Below are 24,105 nucleotides of genomic sequence, written 5' to 3'. Positions count from 1 at the left end.
TTGGTTCTTGTAACATTGCCAAACACAGCCAACAGGTGTGACTCGATGCACTCGTCACCTATCAAAAGTCACCAGACGCTAGGACGTTCCCTCCTAGCTCTGGTCACGAGACTAGTCGTTCCCAGGTTTTTTGGATTTCATGGGCCAACCGGACAACTTCAAAATAAGCATGTTCTGCTTACCATATTGCTTAGCTATTTCTCCCACTAACTATTATGCCCCAGAAAACCTTACTTGCGGTATTTTGAGCTTGAAAAATGGTGTATTTGGTGAGATCCAACTTTTGTGCAAAGTAATGCAGTTGTAACGCAGCTGTAACGTTCGATCTTGAAGCCGAGGCTACCAATGTGCGTATTGGGCTCCGCTTGGTGTGTGGCACAAACGGTCAGTGATCAGTGAATTGGTGACACCTTTTTATGCCGAGCGCTGATTCAAAGCGGCATGTGTGACCATTATGTGACTTTAGTGTTATTTTGTGACATCCGGTTGGCCCATGAAATCCGAAAAACCAGGGAACAACAGTATAGAAAAGGTAAACAAATTCTCGAGTTTCCAATATTTCTGGCACTAAAATCGTAGTCATTATTAATCAGCATGCTAAGGAATGCGAAAAATGGTCTGAGTCAGTACGCGAAGCTTGCAGGCACGAGCTCAAGAATGCTAGGACTGCGCATAAAAATGGGTCTGTAATATGAATTTTGATGTTGTGGGTAATTTAATCATGTGTCCATGTTCATCTAGCATTCGAATGTGGCTAATAGAGCAAGGATGGGAGCCTGAAATGGCTTACTTCGACTGGGACTTCATTGCACGACTTCGTATCATCAGGGAGCCAAGGTGGCTGATCCCAAGGAGTGAGCTCCCGCCTCTTAGTATTAATGAAAGCAGTTTCCATCAATATTGCAGTTCTCAACAATTTGTCTTCCTCTCTCACAGAATCAATGTTGAAGCTCAGAGATATTCACATTGAGAAGACTGTCTTCTCTAACCGACACCGCACTCTGATAGAGGCATACAAACGCTACCTGAAGAAACCAAAACAGCCTGGCACTGAGACCCGATTGAACAATTTCATGCCCCACTTTGCTGACGTCTCTGCCTTCCAGCCTTTTGACGCTATAATCAGGTCGCGCTTCAACAAGGTCATCACTGCTAAGCACTTTACACCAGCGTTTGCCGAGCTTCCTACCTTGATATCAACGTGGCGACAGAGAATCGAAGCAGAGTTAGTTGAATGCTATCTACCCCCTCTCTCTTCTTCTGTCACTGGTGAAGCGGCCACAGACGCCCCTTCGCCAGCCACATGCATGTCTTAAACTCGCCAGCAGTATTTTTATTGTCAGGATGAATCGATGATAGTATACCCCGATATGCTAGCAGACGAATATTTTGTTGGTTTACCAAAAGCGCCCAACTTTCAGGAAGCTACATATGAAATGCACAAAACTCTCGGCGGTACCCTGCTCAACTGACATTCAAAATGAACACTATCAAATCAAGCTATTTGAGCTTGCCATAGATATTATCTGCACATGTGGCATGGATCCCGACACTGCAACAGTTGATGACATGAATGTGCTAGATGCTAGGTTGGAATGTATACTGCACTTTTGAGTAAAATAATAATTTGTATTTTTCTCGTGAAATCCCAAATAGTACGCAAATAATGCTTTGATAATATTCTATATTAGGTAATACCACATTTTTATTCTGGTATTTTGACTTTGATGCAGGGGAGCTGATCATGCATGATTGATCACCATATCTGTAGTACTGGCATTAGGTAGCGCTCTCAATATACAAGTCTTTTCCAGTCCGTTTCTCTTAAGTTTAACCATCATCACCATCATTGGCCCATCCGACACAACCACCACTATCATATTTGTTCAAATCACCTCAACTCTAGGCTACTGTCATCTTCCAGCTCAACGAGTGACGATCCTGGCATATATCAGTCAAAATGTCAGCAAAATATTGCTGGTGTACGTGTTCCCATTGTGTCAAAGCACCTGATGGTCGACTCTGGCAGCTCGTCAAAGTCTCTCAGAGACATATGGCAGCAGATGAACTGCAACAGTGTCGATGATGAGAACTGTTGTTAGAAAAAACACACACAAAAACTAACACACAATCCTCCAGATTCCACGGAACTTGTTTATGGGCTTTGCCTCCTAGAACAGTGGAGTGGTCTGGTTGTTCGTGGGGTGGTACGTATAACGATCCTTCAAAGTAAAACCCAAAGATGTATGGGTGTGGGTTTTGAGGAGGAGGGGTAGTTGGAATGCAGAAAGATAGGGGCTTTGTGGCGAGTATAGACGGGCACTACCTTGCTAATAGTAGCACAAGGTAGGTTTAGAATGACAATATGATGAGGTGACAAAGTTCCCAGTGATAGCAGGCTTCTGACGCACAGACTGTAGTGCTCAGAAGGACTCTAATCGAAAGGGATGACAATCACTTTCAAAAGTGACGAGTGACAATGACAGCAGTTGATAGTGGTAGCAGTGGGAAGTGTTGTGACCACACTGGATCACAAGTAGTAGTGAGTAGTGAACTTGAGATTAGAGAAGAAGTCTGGATTCGAGTTCTTGTTTTTTTTTTACAAGGTAAAATACAGGGGTTTATATAGTGAAATAAAAGTAGGCTATGCACAGTATAGCTGTGCAAAAAGAATGAGAAAGAACGTGAAGGAAGGAATGTACGCTGACAAATCCTGTGTAGGTAGTACAGAATAAGATTGTCAAAAAAAGGAAAAGAAAGGGATAGAACAATGAATGCTGTGAGTAATGTCACAGGTTTGTACAGCCATAAAGCAAAGTCCAATAGCAAAAAGAGAGCAGGAGAATCATGATGTCATAGGAAGATACAGTAAAAAAAGGGCAAGGCAAAAAACTATCAGTATCAACACAGTTCCTTTATTGCCAGTCAGGCATTCTAAAAAATATGTGTCCATAAAAATGATTCAAAAATCAAAAATAATCGCACTGTAAATGGAATGTTCTGCTGAAAAAAAAGAAACTGGAGCCACCGGTCCACCACCTAGTCCAAATCCAACAGTTCCATGGCTTTACCAATGGACTGGTTGTGTTGGACCACCTGGTCAAATGAGGGAGGGAGAGGAGTAGTCCCAATTTGGAACAAGTGAGTCCTAGGCAGCGTGTGGTAGGTGTAGCTGTAGCGAAGACGATGGACAAAAGATAAGTGTACCCAAGTGAATGGGACAGCAATGAACATGGGCAACGCAAGGGGATGAACCTTCTCTAGCTCAAAAACTACCCACCCACGCTCCAACCAGGCAAGACGAGTGACTGATGTTTTGATAGTATATGATGGTAGATCAACGTCATAAAGATGGACCTGTGGCCCTATTTGAACCGGCCGCCGGGGCTTTGCTGATATCAGCAGTGGCATGTGGTAGTCAACGGCTCGGCGACGGAAGCGGATAGGAAGTGGTGACATCAGAAATAGTGGGGGTGCAAATAAGATGAGGAGGAGGAGGGTGGAGGTGACGAAAAAGTGGATTAAAATGGGGGTCCAGAAATGACCGTCAGGTGAGAATAAAAAGGAGAGTAAGGGACCTATGGTGGGGCTAGGCAAAGGAAGGGAAGTGAAGGAAACGATAAAAGCGAGGGCGCAATGCAATGTGTAGCCAGTGGCGACGCGTAAATTTGCTGAAATGCCGAAACGCAGAAAGTACTGAATGGAAAAGCAAAGGTGAGCGTGACTGGATTGCCTAATAGAGGTGGTGCTGATCAGCCACAAGATTGAAAAAGGCAATATTAATTACTATTCCATGTGGCACTGTGCCTGTGTGGCGCAAAGGCGAGTCTTTTTGAATATTCACTTCGTTATTGACACCTGTCCATGCTACCAATCAACTTTGGTGCATGACAACGGTCCAAGATTTGACTTAGAAGAGACTTTGCAAGAGAATATGCACAACAGGCACCCCCACACCTCAACATTGTCATCCCTCAAACTGAGCATCAGCAAGAATATCAAGGTGATGATGAAACAGTCCGAGAAAGTCCAAGGCCATACTCGCCTCTGAATGGCAGTTTAGATAATGACTCAGACTCAATTCACTCACTCCCCGATCCTGCCATCAATGCAGACTTCAGCTCAGACGAGGATTACTTCTTTGCCAATTTACAGGACCAACCTTTTCTTTCTCCAGATGACAACAGCGACAGCGATAATAAACCACCCCTTTCTGACAATTCTGACAGCTCTGATAATGATATAATCCATGATCCCCTCTTCGCATCCAGGCCAAATATTTTTAGTCAACAAGATGACAATGATGCAGAAGACGACTATCACCTCCTGCCTTCTACAAACACCCTGCCATTTGCAATGCGTACATCAGGGCATTTATTACTGCCTCGTTCAATGCAGGAACCCATGATACTATACACATCATCCTAGACGGTGCGGCTCTCAGTTTTCACTCAGCATGCTAACAATCACCAGATGTTCAGCTTGAGGGCCTTGAGAGCATGGCCAGGACACTAATAACGGTAGAAAAAAGACTTGGCGCCTCCTACAATAGCCTAATCACTTACTATTTTGTCTGTCCAACGTGCTGGAATCTGTACCATCCTTCAAGGCTTCAAGATAACCACTTCTCCCCCTCCTGTACAGCTGAAGACTGCAATGGTGTTCTTTACACCACCAAACAAATGGCAACTGGATCTTTTAAACAAACACCCTGCAAACTTCTACCATATGTCCTTCCGACACAGGCAATTTGATGGGGGATCCGCCGACCAGGAAAATATGATCAGCTTCAGAGTTGGCGAGGACATGGTGATGAACCTGGGGATAAGCCTCCAACTACCACTGAAGATCTTTCATCATTTGAAAACCCAGATAAGCTCATATACAATATGCACAATGCCTGGGGCTGGAGAGCCATATCGGCTGGAATTCAAAGATATCAGGGCGGACCTTGGACGATAGAAGATATTAATGTCCAGGAGCTTCATCAAAGATTTGTCTCACTGCCATGCGGTCTTGTTTGGCAGATAAACCTGGACTGGTAAGCTTTTCCTTCGCATTTTCTTGCAGCGATACACACTTAAGTTAATATAATATTTCAGGTTTCAGTCTGTCAAGCGAGGCAGCTATTCAACTGGCGCTCTTTACATGACTTGCTGCAACAACCCTAGAGGTATCTGGTACCTAACAGAGGAGACTTTTCTGATCATAGTCATACCAGGCCCGAAAGAACCAAAAGTTGAAGAGCTTAACAAAATTCTCAAGCCATTTGTCAATGACATGCTAAATTTATATGAAAGTATGCTCTATTTAATCCTATAACAACATTACTATATCATTTACAGGCAATCTTTCCGTATTCCTGGACATCAAGACAAAAAGCCCACCAACTCGATCATCAATAGTGAAGTATTGGACCTTCCAGCTAGCCGCAAAATAGAGGGACTTGCTGTTAGTTTTGGTGATTCTGCACCTTTGTGCTGACAAAACCGGATAAACCCGGTCTCTGCCAAAGCAGCCATTGTTCTCCATGGAGCATAGCCACCACTCCATGGAGTAACCATTGTTCTCCTAGGAGCACAATTGTACTCCTAGGAGTCATTATACTGTAGCGAGTAGCACCTCCGACTATAAGTAGTAGGGGGTTTAGTATAGGAATACCTCAGTCATTTCTATAGCCTCTGGGGCAGCGGCTGAGGTATGTTACATTACATTTATTAGAGATCACCTTAAACTAATATCTATTGTAGTTTCACTTAGGTTTATTAGTTCTATCTGATAATGGACAGAGTAGAGAAGATTGGAGCTTTATGCACACACCAGATATGCCAAAAAGCGAAAAATAGGGCAAAAAGTCAAAATTGATGCAGAGACAGATAAGATGGATGGATTGCCACCAAATCAGAGGTATAGGGAACGTTTTTATAGAGTAATAGATGGCCCAAATATCACAAGAAGTGAAGCACAGGATGTGGAGATATGCAATAGGGGTCTAATAGGGGTGAAAGTGCCAAAAATGCGAACTTCACAGAGGATGATGGAGTGGATGGATTGCCCCCAAATTGAGGGTGTAAAGTGCAATAGTATAGGGTAGTAGATGGCTCAAATAGGGCCAAGTAATAAAACTAAGTGAAACTCAGCCGCTGCCCGAGAGGCTATAGAAACGACTTTATTATTTACCTAAGTGAAACTACAATAGATATTAGTTTAAGGTGATCTCTAATAAATGTAATGTAACATACCTCAGCCGCTGCCCCAGAGGCTATAGAAATGACTGAGGTATTCCTATACTAAACCCCCTACTACTTATAGTCGGAGGTGCTACTCGCTACAGTATAATGACTCCTAGGAGTACAATTGTGCTCCTAGGAGAACAATGGTTACTCCATGGAGTGGTGGCTATGCTCCATGGAGAACAATGGCTGCTTTGGCAGAGACCGGGTTTATCCGGTTTTGTCAAGAACAAGCCTATAGACTGTGAAGCTCGCCTGCATTGCCTCAGTTTGCTGTTGCCTAGAGCCTCTCTCAGTCTGCGGTGTTTGGGGAGCTTAAGTCACTTTGTTGACTCATATACAAGCCCTATTAACCAACACTGTCTCGAGGCAATTTCTCTGTGAATATCAGTGTGGAATTGAAAGGGGAACACAGGCGTAACCCTGCAGCAGCACTAGGAAGCCTTAGCACCCTCCTGGATCGCTTTTGGACGCTTTTTGGACCCTATTTGGACCTATCCTTGCGCTTTCTGACCCTCTCCATATCCTCTCTCTACCGCCTCACCATCTTATCTGCTCGCCTCCTACTGTTGCCCATTGTCTTTACCACTATTCCATCGCCTATAGCCGTCTCCTACATCATTTATCATTGCTCTATTGTCTTATACAACACCCATCATGTCTGACTCTGATCCCAAGTTCCATCCATTGTCTGGCACTAACTACCCCCAGTGGAGTGGTGAAATGCAAGCTTGGTTGATGACCAAGGGCCTGTGGAGGCTCGTCTCTGGCGCTGAAAAGTGTCCTGGGACTGACGCTGAAGCAATAGAGAAATGGGAGTTGAGAGCTGAAAAGGCTGCTGGTGCATTATACCTCAATGTCACCAAAGAGCAGTGCATCCATCTTGATGGCATCATTGATGATCCTGTCAAGATCTGGGAGAAACTGGCTATTGTGCACGTCTCTAAGAAGCCTGGGACGAGATTTAACGCCTATGACGACTTCTTCTCTATCAGAAAGAAGGAGAACGAGTCCCTGCAGTCTCTCATGACCAGAATTGACGAAGGCATGCATCAGATTCAAAATCTTTGTCCTACTGGCTTCTCATTGTCTGAATTGGACGATGAATTGACATGCATGGCCATGATTAGGGCGCTTCCTGATCAATATGCCCACTTCACTTCATCTCTACTACTTCTGGGCACCTTGGACAAGACCCAGCTCAGGGATGCTTTCCTTGCTGAAGAGGTCAATCGCCGTCGTCGTGCTGAAGTCGATTCTGCCTTGCATTCTTCGTCTACCACTGCCAATAGCACCTGTACCCATCCTAACTGCCATCATTGCAACCAATCCACCACCTCTACTCGCATTCAGTGTGATTTCTGTGGTTTACTTGGTCATACCCAAGACAAACGCCACAGATACATTGCTAGTCGCCAACAGGCAGTGGAGGGTGCTAAGAATTGCTACAAGCGTGGCAATAAGGCTCAGGCAGGCTCCAGCAACTCTCAGAATACCTCTCAGCAGCCCAAATCTTCGCCCAACAATGCCAATTCATCTACTGTGGTCACTGAATCAGCTGGAAATGCAAGTCTTTGTTCCATTCATCCCTCTGATCCTCACTGCCCTCTTCAACTTGATGCTGACATTGGTTGGAATGCAGACACAGGCGCCACTTCTCATATGACACCTCATCGTCATTGGGTGCACCACTATACCCCATATCGTGTGCCAATCAAGCTGGCTGATCACACTGTCGTCTATTCAGCTGGTGTTGGTACTGTGGTGTTTAATCCTGTGATGAATGGCAAAGTGGCTAGGGCTGTGGAATTCTCTAGAGTGCTCCATGTACCAGATCTTCGAAATAATCTCCTCTCAGTCTTGTATTTAACTCGTCAAAGTGGTTTCAATGTCACCATTTCGTCTCATTCCATGTCCTTTATGCGTGACAACACTCTCTTGTTCACTGCAACTATCAATGACAACAATGCAGCATTCCTTGATGGATCTACTGCTGCTTGTGTTGAATTGGGACATTTTACTGCGACTATACCACTTGATTTGATGCTCTGGCATCGCAGATTGGCTCACCACCATCATGCTGATGTCAAGAGACTGATACAGAGAGATCTGGTCACTGGGCTTACACTGGAATCCAAGGCTGCTCCTGATCCTGTCTGTGAACCGTGCTTGTCTGGCAAGATGCATGCCAATCCATTCCCCTCATCTGATACTCGCTCTGCTCATCCTTTGGACCTCATCCATTCTGATGTACACCAAGTCTCTTCCCCCACATTCTCTGGTTATCGCTACTGGGTCACCTTCATTGACAATCACAGTCGATTCCGTGTTGTTGTGCCTCTCAAGGCCAAGTCAGATGTCTTTGATGCTTTCAAGAGATTCAAGGCTTATGCTGAGACTCAATTGGAGCGTAAAATCAAGGCTCTGCGCGATGACAAAGGGGGAGAGTACATGTCCAAGGAACTTGAGCAATTCACAGATGACCATGGGATTGTCAGACAGCATACCACCAGGAATCGTCCTCAGCAGAATGGTGTGGCAGAGCGAGCAAACAGACTTCTGACTGAGCGTATCACTGCCATGTTATCAGAGTCTGCATTGCCTAACAGCTTTTGGGGTGAATGTCTGTCCGCTTTGGTGCATTTCTGGAACAGGTGTCCCAGGTGTCCCAATCCGCGCAAAAGAGAGGAATGGTTTCCTCTCGACAGAATAGAGGACTTTTTTTCCTCAGTCATATGGCCTATCTCTGTAGGTAGATTGTTGCCTTCTGTAAGTTCTCCATACACATAAATTAATGACTAGTTGCTTATTCAATTTTCAGATGACTGGAAATGCAAGTTCCGCCAAAGCGGATCGGTGGAGATCACACATAAGTATTTTTTTTATAGGCTTATTCATTGCGTGGCAGGTAGACGGGAAAATACCTGATATCCAGGCCCCTAAATCAGCAAGCAATACAAAGAATGCATCGTTTCAAGCCCAGAGTGAGAAAGTTGTCCAAACATATCAAAGACAAGCACTGCTTGCCTCGGATCCACCTCCGACACAAGAGGAACTTGATATGATACAAGAAATATCAATGGACCGATCTCTGCGCTCCCATTATGCAAACATCATTGAGTTTTCTGTAGCTATACAAATTTTATCCTCACATTCTATTAGCCCAAATGAAATTACTCGAGGATGCATGGTATTATCTCGTTCAGTTCAAACATGGGCTCGCATGGGCTGTCATCTGACACCCTATTTTCACTTGGCTCAACATTTTGAGGCTCAATTTCTCAAGTTCGGCCCTTGTTACGCTACATGGGTGTTTCCTTACGAAAGAAATAATGGATTCCTTGGTCGTACACACCATAATAATCACAAGGGTGGCAAAATTGAATGCACCATTATGCGTAGATGGTGGAAATGGTTTGTAGTCCATGACTTGGTAGGTACTTGTCTTATCTTATATTCAACTTACACTGATACATGTCATGTAGATATCCATGCTCAAGTCACTACCAGAGTCTACTCCAGAAGACGAAGACTCCATATACTTACTTGAATCCTGTTTAAAGGGTAAAACCCCCATGCAACGGAGAGGAACACTACAGGAATACCTCAGTCATTTTCAAGCTAATGAAGAAGATGCAAGGCATTTGTCGTTACAACACTGTTATGTATTGTTATGCGCTAATGTTTTTATAGGCTCCATAGACTTCCCAAGATACAGCAAAGAACTCAATATATTGACCCTTGATGACGATGGCACTATCTACGCTTTGGTCCTTGATTACATACAAGATCTCTGGAGCGACATTGAAGCAATCCATTCCAATGTGGCCCACAGCAATCATGGCACATACTTCATGGGTAGAGTATGCAATTACTCACATATTTTTGTCGACGCAATCCAATATGGCGCAGCAACACACAATCAAGGGAAAAAGGCAAAATATGCTTATATTTTAGGCCGTATTGCTGTGGAAATCCAGTGAATATTCCGTGTAATACAGCCCTGAGAAAATCGAGAAGGTATTCCTCTAATAGCAACAGTTGCAATCATTCAATGCTTCCAAATGAACCATCAAATCCCTGAGTTTCCCTGGAATATGTGGTAAGCATTTTATTACTTGCGTTATATCAGATTCTGACTGGCTATTGGTGATTTCTCAGGTCGACAGATTTAGGTGTGCAGGTCTGGCATGGTAGGTCATTATGAGAGTTAGAGATCGTGCCAGTGGAGGTGTTCTCGGGTCAGTTGATTCTGGCTCCATTAACTATCAAGGGAGTTGAATATTGGGCGACAGTTGCTTATAATCATGTAGGTCTTTTTTTCTTATTATTTTTCTGGTTTCTGACATTTCGCTCAGGATGGAACAGAGGTAGACATGGCAGTTGATTCAGACAACGAGGAAGACATCTAAGTACTGCTGTTTTTGTACCACTAATATGATCTGTTATCATGGTCATATAGCTCATTGTCACCGTCGCCATAATCAAAGTCATCACCTTGATCTACTTCACCATGGAAATCCTCGTCATCACTCTCATTGCTGTCTTCCATATCTCTCAAGGTATCTTCTTCAAACATCTCGTCCAGATTATTTAACTGATTTGCTAAGTTAATTTGCTCTAAAATATCTGCTTCTTCTAATATCATGGATGGTTTGTCGCATTCTCTATGGAGTTCCAACCACGCTTCATCAACCATACTACGAGGGATTTTGACGCGGCAATATCCACGCATTGGTAGGGGTTTCTCTCTCACGTTGCCTGGTCCAAAGTCACGGTCTTGACACACCCTTGACGTTTCCATCATTTGCAGATTCATCAGTATCTGGATGAAGGCCGTTATCTTGATCTGATTCATTGGTTGACTGGTATGCAGCTTTGAATAGGAATTCCCTTTCAGGGCTCCGAAACAATGTTGTGTGCCTGATTGAAGAGCGCTCAGCCGCTTTCTATTCAAGTGTTTAGATCAGTCTGGGTTGCATGAGTATACTGACATATTTACTCTGATTTTTCTAGCAGCCCTCCTTCCTTTGATACAAGCTATGTGTGCCAATGCTTCGTTATTAGCGGTGAGTTTTTTGTATTTTTTTTGGAAATTGTGGAACACTATTTTGATGTGTTGTTGTATGTCGTTGAGACTCTTGTTTGATAGTACATCAGGGGAGATTCTAGAACAGATTTCAGCCTCTTTTTGATGGATGTACTTTGCCACTTTTTCAACCCAGCTGATATTGTCGGCCCATGTTGCTTCAAAATTTGGACGTACAACATAGGCCTTGCGGGATTCAAGCTGGTACCAAAACAAACCATCTTCAAGAGGGACCATATCACAAAGGGAGGTGGGATGTAGTATTCCCATAGCGTGTAGAAGAGACTTGCAAATGAGAGTCTGTATTGAGTGAGTACTTTAATTTGTGAAAAAAATTGAAAATAAAACTTACATTGTATGGGTTGTTTCTTAGTGTTTTGTTCGCCTTTTGGATTACTTGCGCGCTTTCGTCTAGCTTTGTTTTCTGTTGCTGTAAGTTTTCCATAGCTATGGTCATATCTTGAGTTGCTGATGATTGTATTTGAGTTTGATTCTTGAGGTCAGCAATATCGTCTTCAAGTGCTAGTAAACTGTGAGTTGTTCTTTCTTGTTGATAATGCATTTCTTTGATAGTCGCTTGCATATTTTTGAGGGTTACAAGAGCGTGTTGAAATTCGCTGGCGATATTGGCCGTGTTTGATTCCAATTTGAGGACTTTGTCTGCTAATGCTTGTGATGGTTTGGTGTTGAGGATATCTGGTACGTTCTTGTTTCCTACATGGCTTGAGATAGTGGAATGACCACTTGAAAAACCTCCAGGGCGGTTACAAAAGTTGGGGTTTGGTTGTGAGGCTGTCATAGGTGGTTTTTGAGCGTGAGTCAAAGACAAAGATGCAGGTGTTGGTTGACGAGAGCTGAGGCTGGAGCAAACACTAGTAGCCAATGTAGACGTTGCACGACCAGGGACAATTTGAGGAGCACAATTTGGTGCTTTTTTGGTGGTACCAGGTGCAAGGCGAGTTGGCTGAGCAAGAGCCGGCCTTATAGACAACACAGGTGAGTTGATTGGATTGTCTGGAGCTGGTGTCGGTAAACAAGAGTGGATTGCTGACAAGCTTGTAGCCGACTCAGATGGATTAGCTCGTATGGGGCTAAAAATCCTATTGACTATGGTACCCTCATTGGCATATTCCAAGACTGGTGAGTTTGTTACATCTGTTTGCTGGCCATTATTAACTACTTGGTTTTCTGTTTGAGATACTTCAGGAGTATTTTTGGAGGTAAAACCTTGAAGAAGCCTCGGGTTGATCATTGGTAGCGGTACATGGTTTTCTTGCTGGCATTCCAAGCCAGGTTTAACTAATGCACTTGATTGTCTTCTAACTGATACTGGAGTAGGTTTTGGTTTCCTTGCGATAGCCTCAGCGACTGAGAACAATGGTGTGAACAGCTCTCCGTGTCATCCTGTGTTTTCCTGCTGATCCTTTTGTGCTATCTCAGAGGCTTCTGTGCATGCTCATTTGGCTTGGTCATCTTGATCATGGTCAATTGCTTTGTGTTTGCGTATTGTAATCTTCAAAAAGGTCCCCTTTTGACCCGAGTCTGCATCCTCATCATCCTGCTTTCTCATTTGTGAAGTGGTCCTGGTGCCAACATCTGGTACTTTTTTCGGTCTTCCTTGAGGCATGTGTGCGTTGTGAGGTTATCTTACTCTGTGGGAGTGCTGGCACGCATAGACAAGAGGGGAAGCAATGATTATATGCTCATAGTTAACTGTACATGTAGTAACTTATAATCCAATCTTTCGTCGCTGCATTATCTATGAGGTCATACTTAATAAGGAAAGAATAATGACGATGGTATTATTGCATCATTACACGTGGTGTTATTTGCTTATTATTTTGGTATTATTAGAATTAAACCTCTAATAATCCTGCAAGGTTTTTTTGACATTATTATGGTATTATTCGGAATTTTCACGCTATAATCCCTCAGTTTTTTTAGTCTTCAAAGTGCAGTGGTAGAAGGTTGCTTCCTATGTTGTGGCGCAAGGTTGTAAGATCCCAGTATACGGCACTATACTACTGTTGTTCCCAGTCAGTTCGTATTTGAGGTACAATTCGGACGTCACAAAGGTAACAAAAAGTAACGCTAAGGTCACATATGCCGGATTGAAGCACCAATTTGGCAGAGGAAAGCCTCAAAAAATGACGAAGTCCCACTGCTAAGAAATAATAGTAGAATAGTAGGCATTGCTTTCATGCTTGACTCAAAATCAAAACAACAGTTTTCACCAGATTCAGAGTATATTTAACTACAAAACATAGTACGGTTGACCCAACTCATTATAATATGTAATTGTCACACCATTTTCATCAGTTGGGAGAGGTAAAATACGCTCAGAGATATTGAAGTTATATGAGGGCCCAGGAGTACTACAGCCTGGGCCAGAGAAACCGTTGTAAAATGTGGGGCCAGGAAATTGTGATTGTGTAGCCAAAAAAGATGGAGTCTGGACAGACTGGGGGGAAAACGCAGTAGATGAGTTGACACTAGAATATAAGGGTGATTGGGATGATTGTCCGGAGTGACTAGAACCCTCAGGGGCCTGAACACGACGACCAAAAAGGCCAGCAAACCGGGGGTTATTTGCTAACTCCTTATGTCCTTGAAGGTGAGACTTGATCCTTTCAATGAGGGCTTTGACTGTCCCATCAATCGGTAAACCAAGAGCACCGGCTATGACAATGAGGTCCTCCTTGCGCTTGTAAGACGCAAAAGATCTGTCAAAGACTTTCATCACAGTCTCTATTGTTATTTGTGTGTTACGAGCGGTGTCTTCTTGCTGCTTACTTGCCTCCTTTTCTGTGTCTATGCGGGCTTTCTCCTTCCGCTCGGTCTCCTGCTGTTCGAACACGGCCTTTAATTCAGGATGAGTGAGAAACTGGGCAGTTGGTTTCGTGGTGCCTCGTTGAGGCTTCCTATGGTTTCCTGAGCGCTTCTGTATGTCTTCCGCATCACATCGAGCAAGCGTACAATGTGCATTGGCTGCATCCCTTTCAGCCTTGAGCTGTGCTAACATCACTTTCAGCTGTGTGTTTTCATCCTCAAGGAGCCCGACTTTCAACCGAGTGCTCTGCAACTGCATCAACAACTCAGGGTGCGAACACCGTTGATCTTGTTCTGGAGACACATTCTGCCCATTATTTAAAACAGCCCCCACAGACTGCGCAGATGAAGACCTAGTCATGTATCCGCTGCACCTTCTTTGAGCAGAGGTGGCTTTTGTGCGCACACGGTCAGATGGTGTAGGAGAGGGAAAGACATCAAGCCCAAGCTGTGATGGAGAAGGAGATGGGGCACTGCCAGTTTGTGATCGAGATGCGCTATTGACGAAAGGATCAGTAGGAGGGAGTGGCGGCAAAGACATCTGCAAAGGAGATGGTGGTGGAGTATTGGAGAAACGCGGCCAGGAAAAGAGCTCAGGCGGAAGTGTTGAACCCTCTCGTGTGGGGGAGGAAGCTTGAGTAGGCGAGGAAGCAAAGAGGTGGGGGAAAATAGGATAGAATGGAGATGAACAGGAAGACTCGTCTTCCTGTTCATCGTTGTTCTCTCTATACTCCTGAGAGGGTTCTTGGTCATGGTATCCGTCCAATTCAACTGTCGGGCCAGGGAGCGCTGTCAAACCAAGCAGTCCTGGGCGGGAGTCATCCTGCATCAGATCTGACTCGGTGTCTGACTCGTTACTACCGTCGCTCATATGGAAAGACTCGTCGCTTGTGTCAACGTCACTTGGATAACTATCAGGGAAGTGAGCAGATGTGGACGTTACTTGGCTTGGCGCAAAGTCCCCCTCCGTGAAGACATTCGGGTTGAATGGATAGATACCAGTCTCCTTGAAGGCCGTGCGGATGAGTTCTGGTGTAATAATATGACGGATAGAAAGATACTCTGGAACAATGTTGTAACAATTGATTTTGATGCCTTCTATTGCAAGGCGGCTTGTGTGCGAACTCCAACTCCTTCCAACTGGGGCAAACACGACAACATCAAGCGGCTGTAATTTATGAGTGGTTTTTGATGGGAGGCGATAGATAATGATGCTGTGTTCATAAGCTAGAGCTTGAAGAACAGGTTGCTCATGCGAGTCATGGCCATCCAAAGTAAGAATGACCGGCCTGTCATCAATGCGGCAAGCTTGGGACTCAGGGATAAATGTCTTGTTGAACCACTCCTCACATATTCCACGGTTTGTCCAGCCAGTTTTTGTACGGGATATACTGGAAGAAAAGGTTAGTAAAATGATATGGGCAGAGGAATGGAGAAAACGGACCTTCCTATGCCCTCAACGTCACTTAAATCAGGCAGTGGCCCCTCCTTCAACACGAAACCAGGCTTCATCAACGCTCCAGCAGCGCTAATGCACTCTATCACCGTAACAAGCTCCAAATTGTCGTCCGAGATGCAGTATGATCCCTTCTGCTTCCTATTATAAAAGTACTTTGTCCCGTCTCCTTTCCTGCCTCCTCCCATTTGAATCCCCTTCTCATCCATGTTCCAGTCATGTTCCGGAGGAATCCCACCATACATATCATTCAACTGTTTTCGCTGTGCAAAGTAGTCAGCCACTACTGTCCAGTTGAAGTTCTTCGCTCTCTTCGGGTCCAGTTTCTGCGGCTTTCGGAGAACAAGTGATGGATTGCAGCTAATGAACCTGTAGTGCCAATGTTTTCCAGGGATTTTTCCCGAGATATCACGCACACACGACCGAAGCTTCTTGGGATACATGGGTTGGCCATGGTGCCATAGTGTTGTGTCCAATCGAGCAGAACCAATTCTTCTGCTGCAGATAAAAGCTGTTTCTTTTCTTGACCTTGTTGGTATACCTTGTGCACTTCTTTCGCTCGATCGTGAAGTGTTTGACGGGCAACCTAAACTCCAGCTCACATTCATCTGATCAATCGATCAGAAATCTAATCACTCACGTTGTTTAACCTTGCAGCCTCTGCATATGACTTGTAGAGCCCCCGTTTATAGCCTCTATCGCTGCCTGTATCCTATTCTCGTATTCCAGGTCCTTCGACGCTCGGTAGGGACATTTTGCTGCTGATTTTCACTGACGGGCCATTGTAGGACTCTTGAAGTGTGTCAAACACATTGTTCGACAGCCTGTGGCGCACGTACACCTGGGTCTGAATCTGACTTTCGGGAGCTTCCGCTCTATTGTTTGAGTGTTACGTAGCTGTTACAGGTCGAAAAATGGCTTGAAAGAAGGGACAGAAGAACGGCTTGATATTTCGAGCTGAAAAAACTTCAGGAGGGATTTTCAAGGTCTTTCAATTCACTGGGTAAAATAACTAAAGTAAGTACTAAGTGCTATATGGTGTTTTCAGATAGTGTCCGAATTGTACCTCAAATACGAACTGACTGGGAACGACAGTAACACTTGTCTCGTTGTTCATCTTTGATTTTTCAGATTTCCTGCGCCATCAAGAGAACTGCCAACCCTTAAAGTTCGTTCTGGTCAATGATTTGCCGAAAGTCTCCGAGCTTTGCATGTAGTGATATATGATGTTTAAAGAATAAATGTCAGAAGTATCTGTCTTAAGTTCTGATTCGCACGCCCCTTGAAGCTTGAGACATCATATCATGATAAGAACATGTCTTATCTCTGACCGTTCTGAGCGCTGAGCTCTAACTAGGAATCGCTGAAGCCATCGCTGTTGAGCATCACTCAAGCAGGTAAGCCATACTGTTTTCGCTTTATTTCTAGTTCTCATTTGTGCTATTAGATCCGAGTCCGCATTGTGTTAGTTTTGGTGATTCTGCACCTTTGTGCTACCTCTATATCTTCATTCCTTTCTCTATCTATCCCTCTACCATTCAGTATTGATTGTGTTCTCTATTATTTCGCCTTTGTGGCTGCTTTGTTTATCTTTGTTTACAAAACATCGGACAGTACTGCAGAGTCCAATGCTTCCTATTCTCTAGTTACTCACATTGGACTCTAGGTACTGCATACCTGTCATACTCTCTAATAATAAAGTTACTCACATTGGACTCTAGTTCCAGTCCCTGATTGCTCTCAGCAAGTGGCTAGACACTTCCTTCAAGCTTTGTTCTTAATACATTGTTGATATCATGTGCATCCATAGTTTTTGCACCGGGCTCAAGCCTTCCATAAATCCCATCATGCTCAAACTCCACCTCTTATAGGCCAGCAGTCTTTCCGAGGATCCCCCCATTTACTAGCTTGCTGATGTCCTCAAATCCCCCACTGCCAGGCTATCAGGCCGCTAGCATCAGCTCACTGCTAGACTCGGACTCGGACGACGATGCCCTCAAAGCCCTAGGTTATGCCCCCTCCTTCACCCGCGAGTTCTCCAACCTCGCCACTATCTCCTTCGCCTTCAGCATCATGGGTGTCTGCTCCAGCGTTGCCTCCACCTTCAATACGCCTCTCCTCCTCGGTGGCCCTGCCTCCGTGACCTGGTGCTGGCTTCTCGGCGGCTCAAACTGTGTCTTGCTCGAGGGCAGCATTGCAGAAATTGTCAGCGCGTATCCGACTTGTGGAGGCCTGTATACTGCTTCGGCAAAGCTGTGTCCGAGAAAATATAGGGCAAGAGTGAGTGTTATTGTTCGAGCCCCTCAATTAGATAATCTAGCTAATTGATCGATCACTAGGTAGGCTGGGTTGTAGGCTGGCTGAATATCCTCGGCCAGTTTGTCGGCCTCTCCTCGACAGAATTTGGCCTCGCGAACATGATTCTCGCCGCAGTTGTTGTAGCGAGGGATGATTTTGTCATCACACCCGGAAAAGCTGTCAGACTCACCACAGCCCTCCTGTTTGTTCATGGTATCCTCAATTCCCTCCGCACGCGTCACCTCGCCCTCCTCACCTCCTCTTTCCTCTTCGTCAACGTTGGCGCGTCCCTTCTCATTATCATCTCCCTGCTCCACTCCCCGCGCCCAGATGCACCCCGCGTCCTACGTCTTTGGCTCAGACGGGCTCGTTGATGGGACAGGGGGATGGGGCAGGGGCATGTCGTTCTTATTGGGACTACTGAGTGTACAGTGGACAATGACCGGGTACAACACCACCGCCCACATCAGCGAAGAAGTCTGACGCGCAGCGTATGCCGCCCCTGCCACCATTGCCATTGCCACCCTCGGGACACTTATTATCGGCTGGCTTCTCAACATCACCCTTATCCTCGTCTCAGGCCCTCTCTACCTCCTCCCAGGGCCCTCTGGATCCGCCTTCCTCGCCATCCTCTCGATGCGCCTCGGCCGCGGACCTGCGCTCGCGCTCTGGTCGCTTGTATGCCTCACTGCGTTCTGCGTGTGCCAGAGCGGGCTGCAGGCGGGTTTGCGCACAATCTATGCGTTCAGCAGGGACGGCGGGTTGCCTGACGGGGGATACTTTGCGCGTGTAAATGCGAGATCGAAGACGCCGATACGAGCCGTGTGGCTGACGGTGCTCGTGAGCGTTCTTCCCGGACTGCTCGACCTCGCAAGTCCCATCGCAGCGATGGCCATCTTTGCGATGATATCCATGTCGATGGATCTATCTTACATAGTGCCCATCATCCTACGCCGGCTCTTCCACGCGCACCCCGAGGTGCAGTTTGTGCCTGGGCCATTTGCGCTCGGAAATGGGGTGATGGGGTGGGTGGCGAATTGGGGATGTGTGGTGTGGACGCTGTTCGTATGCGTCATTTTCTCTCTGCCTACGGTAATGCCTGTAACAGGGAGGAATATGAACTATGCGAGTGTAGTTATGGTAGGAGTTGTAGTGGGGAGTGGGGTTTGGTATGTGTTGGGCGCACATCAACATTACAAGGGACCTGCTGAGGAGGTGGAGGTGGTGGGTGTGGAAGACGAGGAGAAGGTTGTTGTATTGTAGTGTGTAGTACTTATAATGTTCATAAGAGGGTTTCTTTGCACTTGATCAAATAGCAACATGGAGTCATGACATAAACTGTGACACAACACTGCCATACAAAAATGGTGGTTATACGTGGAGGTGAGCATCAAGTTGGAATCAGGGTAGAGTAAACTACTACTGCTATCAAGTAAAGTAAGCCCCTTGCAAGCTTTCACAGATAGTGAAAGATTGAACATGAAGATTAAAAAGGGGTGACGTGAACAGGTATATATAGACACGAAGAACAGGAGGCTGTGCCCTAAGCCTGACCGGGAATAGTCTTGTCGAACCAAGCAATGGTCTGCTCGATGGCCTTTTCAAAGCCCTCCTTGACGTTGGGAATGGACAAGTTTGGGCGAGCAGCGAAACCATGTGCAGTGCCTAGAAGGTGGGTGAATGAGTGGGAAGTATAAGAGGGAGGAGGAAAGCAAGACCTTTGTAGTCTACGAATTCGTATTCGACATAGTTATCCTTTCCTTCACGTGCGGCAAAGAGGGCCTCGAACTGGTTGCACATTTCTAGAGAGATGCCCATGTCCTCTGTGGAGTGAAGTGGTTAGATTGCGTTTCATGCAGGATAAAAGATGAACCTTCAGCAAGAGCCCAAGCAGCTGGGATCTGTGAAAGGGTTAGAGGGATGAGGAGAAGGATGAGGTGGGACACACGTTAATGGCATTTATCTGTGCATCGGAGAGGGGACCAGGGTGGCAGATGACGATGGAGTCGAGGACATTTGCAGAACCAACACGTGCAGCAATCGAGCCACCATAGCAGTATCTGCAACAGAATGAGCAAAATCGAGAGAGAGAGAGAAAGGACATACCCAACGGCACCAATTTTGTCGTATTTCTTCTGCTCACGTATTTTGTTGACGAACTGGATCGTTCGTGCATCAACTACGGCTGGTCTGCTGCGGTAGAAGGCGGGTATGCGGGGGAGAAACTTGAAGACGAGCTTGAATTTGTTCCAGAGAGACATCTGCACACCTGCGCGGTCTGGCATGAGCTCGACCATGCCCTCTACGGGAAGGAGAGGGTAGCCATTGAAGATATCGGGCACCCAGACATCACACGCGAGTTGTTTGCTGAGCGTGTCGGCGATGATCTTCGAGTTCTTCAGCGGGAGACCAAATGCGTCGGTGAGCAGGACAATGGCGCGGTTGTTGGCGTTGTCAGCGTTGTCAGGACCAGGGGCGAGATAGGCGCTGTCGATGTCAGAGATGGCACCGGTGGGGTCACCAGGGAGGAGAGAACCTTTTGTACAGTGGTCACAGCTCATCGTACTCTGTGCTTTTCTCTCTGATTGCTGCTTATATGCGCTTCGGAACAGGCTGGTCATCGTGCGTGTTGTCGTGCCGATCCACAGCAGTTGTTGCGCGTGACTTTCACCATTTAAACCCTATCTGACTACCTTCTTGTTACTACTCTTCTTTCTTCACTCTCTTCCACCTTCACATTTCACTCTATTACGTCTGCTTCACTGAACACTCCTGCGAGCAAACTGTTCACAATGCCACCATCAGCATACCCAGTTTCATCTAATTTAGGAGGCCATCATTCAGCGATAGATATGTGGGCAAATCGGAAACAATAACAGAATACAAGCAATTGACTAATGGATACATGACTTGACAAGAACAGTAAGCGGAGAAACATGCGGAATGCGTAAAAATATAAGACAACAAGAAGAACAGCCAGATCGTGAACTTGTGCCACATCTGCACCATCGAATCACAACCACAGTAGACTAGTAAACCTGATAGGCGTCTAGTAAACTAGAAGTTCTGGTAGGTTCTCAAACTTGAATGGAAATTTCACGTTCAGGACGGGCCTGCATCTCTCTGTCCTGTGCGTTAGTACTTTCAGTCCTAACCCACGACACCACTTTCTCCCGTAAATGTGAATGTAGGCTCAACTGTGACCCTCCGCTATTGATGCTGCTACTGCCAATAGATTTTGGATATAGTTTTTGCATGCCCAGAGGGAGGAGTATTTTCCACCATCCAGTACCTCGCCCGTTACACTCTGACTTCAGAGAGTAGATGCACCATACAACCAGAATGCCTACTGCGGACGAAGCAATACCAACGAGTGAGCGGGAGAGACTGTCCTGGGGTTGGTAGCACTCGATAGAAAATGCAGCCAGGAAAAAAAGCATCCTGCGTATCATACATTCAATAAAGGGCGGGCGGATGAATCACAATATATGCACCCCCACATGAGAAGAGCAGAAGGCAGGCTATATATAATAGCAAGTGTTTCCTGACCGTATTTCCTGTGCGACATCCCCTCCAAGAAGGTAGCCTGTGAGTACTGATGTCAGCTATCAGTAGGGATAAAACTTGAAAGTATAACTTACGGCGGTTGCGGCTGTACCCTACATTTTTGTACGGGTATGGCAAACCAGTACCAAACCGAGAACTATGCTTCCAACGCTTGCGACAAGAGAGAGATAGCTGGCAACTTGTGTTAGTGACCTAGTGTCGTCGTTCGTACCACTCCCACTGTTGACACTTTGGATTGCTAAGAATCCCACATTGGCATTAAGCAACACAGTAGCCTTCAAATGAGAAGAAATTAGATGCCTGATATGAACAGCTACTTTGATTCTTACCAGCAAGTTGAACTCTTGCAAGTCACTATTAAGGCTTTCCATAAACTTGGTCCACGTAAATATACAGGCGCAGCCATCCACAAATAGGCTGTCCAATGCTTCGACGTACGTTATTGGAGTACCGAAGAATACATGCGAAAGAAAGAACATCATAGTCGATCGAGTAGGGCTCTCGCCGTGCACCAAATGATGTAGTTCCAGACGAGCACCTTTTTGACCATGAAAGTTGATGAATTGGTTGTGCGCTGGCAAGTTAAATCAGCAATTTAGAGAATAATGACTAAGTGAAAAAAGAGAGAGAAATACCAAATATACCCATGATCCGTCCTACCAAGGATAAAACATCACCATTATTAAAAATGGCAGCATTATTCAATGTCTACTTACCCACTATCCAGACGGAATTTATCGTATCCTTTTTGTTTTTGCTTGCTAAAGACTTTCAGCAATTTCTATTTATGTGAATGCTGAAATCATACGTCTCAGGTCCCTCACAATTGAGGAGAGCTCTGTCAATGTCTGAGCGTTAGAGGGAGCTGCGGAACTGTGGGATGTGATGTGGTCTATGTGGAGCAGATGTAAACAATAGAAGGTTGCCTGATCTTAGCCACATACCGCAATGTGCTTGAAGTAACATATATTTCAGCTCAGTGATCATGCCTTGAGTTAGGCGACACAGATTTGGGAATAACTCCAAATGATGCCTATGTTCTTGACCTTAGCAAGGGCTCTATATGACCACAATTGATGATGACTCACCAGTATTGAGCATTCACTGCATATCCTAAAACATGAGCAATAATAACCATCAAAGGTTAAAGAATTACTTTTGTGGGAGAGTAAATGAACCCCTTTGCACTTGTTAAGAAAGGGGTTTCCGTTATATTCGGTCAGCCACAATACACATCGATGCTGTGGGCTAACGAAGTAATAGCGACCCACAACTGCGTCCTCACCCTCGTCAAACTCAAGTTCAACTACAAGCTCTACTTCGCTGAGGTCTAGACCCGGAAAACGAGCAGAATTTAACTCTCGGAGGTCATTCCACAAATAATTGGCGACTTCCATCACATTGTCCTTGTCTTCCTTCTCATGAATATCCACATGAGTGAAAATCCTCTAACATGATAGACTTCAGCTACAATTGCTTCTCGTCGTGGCATTTACTTACCTTTGCTTTATGCATAAAATAATATGCACCTTCAGGATGGAATGGTTTGACCCACCCATCAGGAAGTGTCTCACTGAAAAAAAATTAAGAATTGTTTTGCTGGGTGGATTAACTAAGGCTTACTCGTGTGCGGGGTAATTCAATTTCAGCTCAGGGATCTCATGCGACGAGTGTTTAGGATCTCTGAATATAACAAGTATTGTAAATAAAATAAAACGTGACAACATGAATATACGTACATTATTTCTTTCTTCCCGTACCTACGTATATTTTTCACCGATACAGGATAGACAAACGGGTGTCCGGGTGTCAGAACTGGCGAGCCAGGATAACCATTGTTTGGCGGTGCGACAAGCGTACCAGTTGGAGAAGAAAGGTGGGTATCGGAACCAGTGTGCGGGAGTGGTGGTCCTGTATATTTTTGGTACAATGAACGGCGACTTGTGGACGTCATCATACTGGCAGGTCGAGAACTGCGTTCACCACTAGTAGGGGTATCCAGATTATGATGAGATGATATTGGATAAGCACTGCTGAAGTGTATAAAGCCTGTAGGATGTGGTGCAGGGGAAGACGTGGGAGTCGATGTATGGCAATGTGCAAAAGATGACTCGCCCTCATGTGCGGGTTTGGCAGTTACTGGAATCCTATCGCCTAAAAAAGGTGGGGTAAAAGAGGTATTGACCTCTACAGTATAGGGTCTGCGCTTGGTTGTGCTGTTATGAGCCATATCAGGTGGAGACTGAGGGATCCCATCTGTAGTAAGGTTGGATCAAAAGCTAGACTATTTGAGAATTTTGAAAGAGTGAATACCATGCGTTGATCTCTCTAGCGCTGACGGTGACGCTGGTCTCACATTGTTTTCGGCATCTAGTGAGAGGTTATGTGGAATTTGGCTTGTACATATGGTCGTTGATGTATGAGCATAGGGCAATATGTCCCGTTTGTTCAAAAGCGATCTATGCCCATTCGAGAACCTAACAAACCCTAGATACCTGGAGTGAAAGGCCTTACTCCAGAGGTAGTACCATGACAAGAGTAGACGGCGAACAGGGACCACAACGCCCCTAGATAGCAGTTTCCTTGTAAAATCCAAGAGCAACATCATGAAATTATAGGATCTCATGAAAGTG

At 45.3% G+C, this 24,105-nt stretch overlaps 7 protein-coding genes across 7 annotated transcripts; 2 read left to right on the top strand and 5 right to left on the bottom strand.

Moving 5' to 3' along the window:
- Positions 1-493: 493 nt before the first annotated feature.
- Positions 494-1,316, top strand: SERLADRAFT_438968 (uncharacterized protein; the record flags this gene model as incomplete). Its single annotated transcript, XM_007319359.1, has 4 exons — positions 494-532; positions 594-682; positions 742-872; positions 937-1,316. 4 exons carry the CDS (start codon positions 494-496, stop codon positions 1,314-1,316), a joined length of 639 nt encoding a protein of 212 aa, XP_007319421.1.
- Positions 1,317-7,739: 6,423 nt separating this feature from the next.
- Positions 7,740-8,027, bottom strand: SERLADRAFT_391906 (uncharacterized protein; the record flags this gene model as incomplete). Its single annotated transcript, XM_007319358.1, has 1 exon — positions 7,740-8,027. One exon carries the CDS (start codon positions 7,933-7,935, stop codon positions 7,780-7,782), a length of 156 nt encoding a protein of 51 aa, XP_007319420.1.
- A 2,638-nt stretch (positions 8,028-10,665) lies between these two features.
- On the bottom strand, positions 10,666-12,121 carry SERLADRAFT_408960 (uncharacterized protein; the record flags this gene model as incomplete). Its single annotated transcript, XM_007319357.1, has 4 exons — positions 10,666-10,994; positions 11,023-11,182; positions 11,500-11,622; positions 11,675-12,121. The coding sequence occupies 4 exons, from the start codon at positions 12,119-12,121 to the stop codon at positions 10,666-10,668; spliced, it is 1,059 nt and encodes a 352-aa protein (XP_007319419.1).
- A 1,455-nt stretch (positions 12,122-13,576) lies between these two features.
- On the bottom strand, positions 13,577-16,050 carry SERLADRAFT_370518 (uncharacterized protein; the record flags this gene model as incomplete). Its single annotated transcript, XM_007319356.1, has 6 exons — positions 13,577-13,704; positions 13,861-14,353; positions 14,486-14,784; positions 14,842-14,922; positions 15,013-15,542; positions 15,596-16,050. 6 exons carry the CDS (start codon positions 16,048-16,050, stop codon positions 13,577-13,579), a joined length of 1,986 nt encoding a protein of 661 aa, XP_007319418.1.
- A 1,471-nt stretch (positions 16,051-17,521) lies between these two features.
- SERLADRAFT_438965 (uncharacterized protein) lies at positions 17,522-19,025 on the top strand (the record flags this gene model as incomplete). Its single annotated transcript, XM_007319355.1, has 5 exons — positions 17,522-17,887; positions 17,947-18,183; positions 18,236-18,329; positions 18,396-18,970; positions 19,014-19,025. The coding sequence occupies 5 exons, from the start codon at positions 17,522-17,524 to the stop codon at positions 19,023-19,025; spliced, it is 1,284 nt and encodes a 427-aa protein (XP_007319417.1).
- A 423-nt stretch (positions 19,026-19,448) lies between these two features.
- SERLADRAFT_438964 (uncharacterized protein) lies at positions 19,449-20,526 on the bottom strand (the record flags this gene model as incomplete). The annotated part of the gene is made up of 5 exons (XM_007319354.1): positions 19,449-19,570; positions 19,624-19,728; positions 19,779-19,806; positions 19,854-19,965; positions 20,012-20,526. 5 exons carry the CDS (start codon positions 20,524-20,526, stop codon positions 19,449-19,451), a joined length of 882 nt encoding a protein of 293 aa, XP_007319416.1.
- Positions 20,527-20,982: 456 nt separating this feature from the next.
- On the bottom strand, positions 20,983-23,702 carry SERLADRAFT_438963 (uncharacterized protein; the record flags this gene model as incomplete). The annotated part of the gene is made up of 14 exons (XM_007319353.1): positions 20,983-21,346; positions 21,406-21,491; positions 21,547-21,564; positions 21,622-21,747; positions 21,802-22,046; positions 22,108-22,128; positions 22,189-22,233; positions 22,281-22,364; positions 22,417-22,505; positions 22,561-22,576; positions 22,629-22,920; positions 22,973-23,045; positions 23,096-23,155; positions 23,212-23,702. The coding sequence occupies 14 exons, from the start codon at positions 23,700-23,702 to the stop codon at positions 20,983-20,985; spliced, it is 2,010 nt and encodes a 669-aa protein (XP_007319415.1).
- Between the last annotated feature and the right edge of the window lie 403 nt (positions 23,703-24,105).

Source organism: Serpula lacrymans, assembly GCF_000218685.1.
Source record: "Serpula lacrymans var. lacrymans S7.9 unplaced genomic scaffold SERLAscaffold_8, whole genome shotgun sequence".
Lineage (NCBI taxonomy): Eukaryota > Fungi > Basidiomycota > Agaricomycetes > Boletales > Serpulaceae > Serpula > Serpula lacrymans.
The sequence above is the reverse complement of the archived record's forward strand: the minus strand, read 5'-3'. Positions and strand labels throughout refer to the sequence as shown.